This window comes from Frankliniella occidentalis, unplaced genomic scaffold (genome assembly GCF_000697945.3).
Source record: "Frankliniella occidentalis isolate FOCC.00 unplaced genomic scaffold, Focc_3.1 Scaffold71, whole genome shotgun sequence".
Classification (NCBI taxonomy): Eukaryota; Metazoa; Arthropoda; class Insecta; order Thysanoptera; family Thripidae; genus Frankliniella; species Frankliniella occidentalis.
This window is the reverse complement of record NW_026267201.1, coordinates 1,020,506-1,027,073: the sequence shown is the minus strand read 5'-3', so window position 1 is coordinate 1,027,073 and position 6,568 is coordinate 1,020,506. Positions and strand designations below refer to the sequence as shown.

The window sequence follows — 6,568 nt, the reverse complement described above, 5'->3', positions numbered from 1 at the left end:
GGGAGGGGAGTGGACCGATAAGAGGACATATACACACCGCGGGGAGGTAGACATGCGTGTCGAGCCGTGGCCATGGCGACGCTCGCCCTGACGTCAGTTCGGCACGCTATAGCACACGGGAGGCACCATGTAGACAGCCGCCGCGCGCCTCATGGGGGGGGGGGGGCAGAGAACTTCCAGGGAGAGAGAGAGACGTCATGGTCGGGGAAGAGCCACCCCACCCCATACACACGCCGGCTCGGCGGGCTCTCCCCGCACAGCTCTCCTCTCCCCTCATACTGAGCGCCTCGCGAGCAGGGAACGCGGTAACTTGACGGACACGTCAGACACAACAGCCCGATGAGCAGGCGACAGCCGTCCCAAAGAGTCGTCCCAGTGAGTAAAACGACCCCACACTGCAAAACAGCAGGTTCGTGTTTGTGCGGGCCCAGGCTCAGACCCATCAATGGAGTCCACACCCCTACCCCCCGACCCCAGCACGGAGCAGTTCGCGCATAATATTCGCCCCGATTCGCTCACTCTGCCCCGCGCTCGCCAAGGCCATCGCCATCATATCGGCCGGGGCCCGGCCGGCGTGACACGGGCGCGCCAAGCCGCGAACCTCGCTTTCTATTTGCATGGCAACTGCAAAACAAAACACGCGAAAGCGCGCCTGTCCCCTCCGAAACAGGACCCGGCGAGAAGCAACATGTAGTTTCAATCTTGCCCCCCTCTGTTCTGTTCTGTCTGTCTGTCTCTTCCGCTTTGTTTCTCTCTCTTACCTTCCCTCTCTTTCTGTTTCGTCGCGCTCCAGGCCGGTCAGAGGCGAAATTGTTTCTAACTCAACTTATTCTCCCCAGCGTGCCCGTGCCCCAGCAGCGTGAGGACAGACGACGGCAGGGGAAAAACAGAAACTGAAAGAAACTAGGGAACGAAAGAACGAACGATTTTGAAACAAATAACAATGGGAGCGACTCGCGATGCGACGCGCGATGCCCTGCGGGGGCGGAGCAGCCTGGCTCGGGAGGACCGTCTGCTGGCCTCGACTGCCGGGCCGAGCGCCTGCAGTGGGAGGGGTAGGCAACCCACCGCGCGGGCGTGCAATGGCGTAGCCTGTCTGCGGGCGCCCCCGCTCCGCCGAGCTTCAGGAGAGCGACAGGGAGGGACATTGTGAAAGTGTCGTTGAGTGTACGATTTCCAATGGTACATTTTCAAAATTCTGTCGAACTCTGCGACGCGAGCCAAGGGTCTGTAGTGAAACCGATCACCATATTTAAAAGAATGAAAATTACAAAAACTAGTGCAAATTGGGAATTGTTTTTAGTCTCTCGGTTGGTAAAGAGTGAGTGTGAATGAGCGAAACTTGCGTCGTCCGTCGTGCATCTGACCGGTCATTGCATCGACCGCTCTGCTCCGATAGGCTGCCCGTGTGAGTAAATGAGTGAGTAGTGATTCATTCGGTACCATACACAGACGAGGCGCGGGGCGGCGGGGACGAGTCGTGCGCGCACACACACTCACATGTGATCGATCCGCAGTGGTCGGCCACGCCGGCATACTACTACTACACGAACGAGTTACAGGTGGTGAGCCAGCCACGCTGCGCTATGAGGAAAAGCCGACACAGAATTGCTGTGCCGTAAAAATCATATTTCCATTGAGAGTGCGTTGCTTTGTTAGTAGGTTACGCCACATTCCGCAGTATCGCGAGAGAAACCGCCAAATATTGGTCACTCTTAATTCCGCTCAATTCCTTACCTTCCAAAGAGTGTATTGTTAATATTACAAATGGATTCTCTTCGTTTGACTTCATCGATTTGTGAAAGACACGAGCTCTTCGTAAAATAGATTAATTTATTTTTGCAGTACAAAGGTTCTTTGTAAAGCACGGCACAAAGAGCAGTATTCTTTATAAGAAACGTAAACTTTGTTTTGTTTTTTTTCCTCTGAAACTGTAAATAAATAGGACTCTTTACCAGAAACACAACTTATTAGAAACGGCCCTCTTCAATGCTGCTTGCAGTTACGGACGCGCGGCACTGTCGCGGCTCGCGGAGCGAGTGGGGGAAGGGAAATACAGTTCTTTGGCGTCTCTCTCTCTCTCTCTCTCTCTCTCTCTCTCTCTCTCTCTCTCTCTCTCTCAACAACCCGGGGCCCCGCCGTGTCTCACCCACCACCAACCCTTTCTCCCACCCCCTCCCCCAAGACCCCAGTAAAATAACGGGCGTTTTTTTACGAGGGGACATAAACGAAAGCCTCTGCCACCCGCCCCGCCCCTACTCCTCGTCTCACCTGCGCCCGCCCCTGGGCCCGCCCTGGGCCTTCCCTCCCAGATGGCGCCGCCCCCGGGGGCGGCCCCCCTTTACTCCACGGCGGCGGCGCCGTCCCCCCGATGGGACAGGAATGACGCCTACGCGCCGCGTGTCCCCCGCCGCGGAGTGAGCCAAGGATTTTATTGTCTGCTCATTATTGTCCTATTGGGGCGAGCAGCCGCACTGAACATAAAGTGTGCGCGTCTTTAAATAAAACCTTTCCAAAAACTTCCATGACAATTGTTCAGCCTACCATAACTTTAATGCTTAGAAAAATGTATATTTCTAAATGAGAAAGGATATTTTGCAGCCAAGACGTGCTTTAAGTACATAGCACGCATAACGATTTTTTGTGTCTTTATAGTTTAGGGACAAATTTGCATCTTATTGAGATGTCTTAGGAACACATTCTCGCTGCATTCAAAATTATCTTTCACCATATTTAGAATGCACAATGCACACCGGGGTCACGTCGCACTGATTCTGATTGTGTCAAGGGAAGATTTTCACAATTTCTTTGATAAACTCTCCTTTTATTTTAATCACACGAAAACAAGTATCAGACATTTCCCCATCGAGCGCCACATCTTTTATGGTTATCACTCGTTATACTTTACGTCGTTTCGTGGTTGACGCGACAAGGTTGACGCGTGTGTGTTTGGGCTCACCAGATCTCCAGGAAGAGCTGACGGACCCGCCGCTGCTCCTCGTGGCTGCGCCGCCGGTACTGGAGCCGCCTGCAGTCCTCCGGGGGCGGCAGTTCCTTGTAGTAACCTGCGGGCCAGGGCAGAGACAGAACGGTAATGACGGCGGCGTGACAGCGACGACGGCGGCCAGGACGATGACGACAACGACAACGAGGACAACGGTATGGCGGCGGCCGTGAGGAAGAAGAGATGACATTACATTGTCTCGGCGCGGCGCGCTAGCACGACATCGCCCCGCCATTACGGGGCCACCCCTGGGAAATAACTGGCACAGGCTAGGGGTGGGTTGGAAAAAGGGGGGGGGGCGGCACCTCTTCGACGAACACCTTCAATGAGCGACAGCAGCTGCAGGACTTCATTTCCCCCTCGGTCTACCTCGGGGCATATTTCCCTATTGTGCAATCACTGTTGTACTACTGTTTTCAATTAAAGTTGTGGGTTTTACGGGGAAAAAATTATATCGTAAAATTTGCGTGTCGTAGAACTACGATTTAAAATGGTAAAATTACAAGCATAACACATCGACTTGAAATTTATCGAAGAGCACGAATGGGCTGCGTAAATTAACAACAAATTCTGTTATGCAATTACAAATATATCGTAAACTTACAAGGATATTTTTCGCAGTAATTTTTATTCCAAATGTACATCTATGCTAGAAAGTTTTTTTGCACACTGTAAATTAGTGTGTGATACTGACTGCACGTTTTCTGTGATACAGAAATATTGCACGATGCTGTGATGGTCATTGCAGAAAAAGTACAACATTAAATTAATTGCTTCACTGTTAAAAATTCTGTACTCAAAAACAGAATTCATACAGATCGTGCTGTACTTCCATACTTCGGTCAAAATCTGTTCGACTGGTATTTGAGGGATATAGACTTGACATTGCTTGAAAAGAACTTTCCTCCAGAAGGTATACAGTGCAAACTACAGGATTATACTGCTTTTAAAATTACCAGTCCATTCTGTAGGTATTCACTGTTGTAATTCTTAACAGTGTTATTTGTTGTGACTAGCACTTATTTGAGCGATACTTCGAGGTGTCATAGTTTTGTGCAATGTGCAACACCGTTTTGCGATAAATCCGGAATCGTCGCATTATTTTGTATGTATCACAGAAAATTTGTGATAAGAACGCATCACTCCCCCAGGAGTGATAAATCATGGGAATCACACGGGACATTTTATCTAACGAAAATGTGTGATAAGTATCACACTTCGAATTAAAGTGAGCGCGCACGCATTATTGCAACACGTGTTGACGTGTTATGTAAATACATTCGCGTCTCCTGGGAAAACAAAGGAATAGGACTTTGCAAAGAAAATCCTGACTTTACCGATTTCGTAAAAACACCCTGAAAAAGAAGGAAAGTAGCCATGTTCATCATAATGCTTATCTTCTACACACTAAAAGCTTATGAACATTTTTATTCATAGCTTACTGAGTTCTGTGTTCATACCGGCGAATTGAAAACTGCGTGATAAATAGATATGTTCATAAGCTTTTAGTGAACCTTATTTTATTTTTAGATCATTTTGTAAAAATATTTGAATGCTCGTAAAAATTGTCCACAATGATTAGGTGGCGACTGAGCTATAGAAGGGGATGCGAGAGGGGATAGCACGGTGTAGTGTTAGATGCGGTTAGATGGTGTGTCGGGGAGTGGCATGGTGGGGCGTGGCGGGGCGGAGCGTGGTTGCGCGGGAGCCCTGAGAGCGAAATGGCAGAGGCATGGCTGGTTTGGATGACGCACTGCGGGGAGCTGGTCTGCGCGCGAAACCAGATATCCTTCTTGCTTATGCATCAGAATAAAACATTTCGCATGTTGCTTTCACTGACTGAATGGCAAACTGAGAGAGCCTCTCTGGAAATCGAACGAAACGAAAGGAAAGGGGGCGGAGGAGGAGGGGGCAAAGCGGGATATGTACTACCCACCGCGTGGAGGGAAACAGTAGAAAAGATGGGAGATGGGGGCACCGAAGCGAGAGTACTGATACTGGTTTGCGATTCATTTACTGCAACTCTGCGATATGTTTTTGCAAATCCCTAATCCGTGCAACGTTGCGCATCCGCGGAAAATGTATCTTTTTTAAAAATAAAACTCATCTCTGTTGCCGGGTCATTGCGCGGGCCTCTGCATCTGCACAGTCTCCGGCCGGCCGGGCGTTCCTAGTGCGGGCGCATCGTCGGCCGAGGTGTGCGGCGGTGCGCGTGCAAGGCGAGCCCTAGAAGGCCCAAGGCGGCGCGGCACTATACTATAAAAAAACTTCCCAAGAAAGTCGTTTCGACACGCGAGAATGAAAACCGCTCACCTCTAGCGACCGTTTAGAAAACCGCTTACCTCTGGCAACCGTCTGGAAAACCGCTCACCTCTGGCGACCGTCTGGAAAACCGCTTAAATGACTTTTTTACACATTTTGAGATATTGGTATCTATAGAATCAGCGTCTTTCCGGGATCATTTTGATACCAATATCACAAAATGTGTTAAAAAGTAATTTAAGCGGTTTTCCAGACGGTCGCCAGAGGTAAGCGGTTTTCCAGACGGTCGCAAGAGGTAAGCGGTTTTCTAAACGGTCGCTAGAGGTGAGCGGTTTTTATTCTCGCGTGTCGGTTTGCGGAGGATTCGGTTTTACAGTATCCCCGCTCCTCCTGCCACCCCTGCTGCACCCGGAGCGCACCTTGGCAGTGCGCGCGCGAATACCGCCCCCTCGCGCTAGCTGCGCTGCGCTTACGGCCGAGCCGACTTAAACTTTTTTTTTAGTTCGGCCCCTTACTGGAGTGGAGGGAGCGGGTAAAGCGCACGAACGGGGCGGAACTTTTCCCCGCGCAGAAAACTCAACACAAGTGTGTGAAGGCTGTCTGCATGTAGGAGTATAGACCTGCACACCTGCAGGTACATACAGGCACACGCCGTAGTTGTGCAATAAGATTTCACAACATCCGGTGTATGTGAAATTGTCACTAACATTAACCCACACCTATGCCTCTCTACAATAGAAACGGAAATATACATACACTGTTTGCAGCATGTGACACGTTCGCACACTTGGTTTTCCTGTGCCGCGCTTTCGCGCATTCTACGCATCACCGTGGCTGAAGAATAATAAAGAGCAAGAGGAGGAACGGAAGCGACAGTGAAGTAGCAGCGTCCTCCTTGACAAAGGAAAGGAAGAGCGGCGGAAAGCAGCGGAAAATCGAAAAAGGTTCGATTTGCAAACGATTTTATTTGCAGCTAATGCAACGAATTTTGGATTAATTGTAACACGCACCAGTTCTTCCTAAGCTTGCAAACTATTTCTTTTATATATGTACGCACAGTTTGCAAGGAATCGGACAGATTATTGTGGGGAGGGAGGGGGAGGGAGAGGGAGGGAGAGAGAGAGAGAGAGAGAGAGAGAGAGAGAGAGAGAGGAGGGGGAGTCAAACAGCGACAGGAGGGGGAACACGAAAGGGGAGAGGGATTTTGGTTGAAGGCAGGGCGGCACGGCACGCAGTGTAGTGCGTTAGTCATTTTCCTATGACCGCCATAGCCCGTAGCGCAGACCCCCCCCCCTAAACCCC

At 50.2% G+C, this 6,568-nt stretch overlaps 1 protein-coding gene across 1 annotated transcript in view; it reads right to left on the bottom strand.

Moving 5' to 3' along the window:
* The window catches only part of LOC113206289 (high affinity cGMP-specific 3',5'-cyclic phosphodiesterase 9A), a 176,708-nt gene that overhangs the window by 47,990 nt on the left and 122,150 nt on the right, over positions 1–6,568 (bottom strand). The window contains exon 8 of the mRNA XM_052268509.1: positions 2,960–3,065. Within this exon, the coding sequence (XP_052124469.1) occupies positions 2,960–3,065 (106 nt within the window). The remainder of the gene's footprint in view (positions 1–2,959; positions 3,066–6,568) is intronic.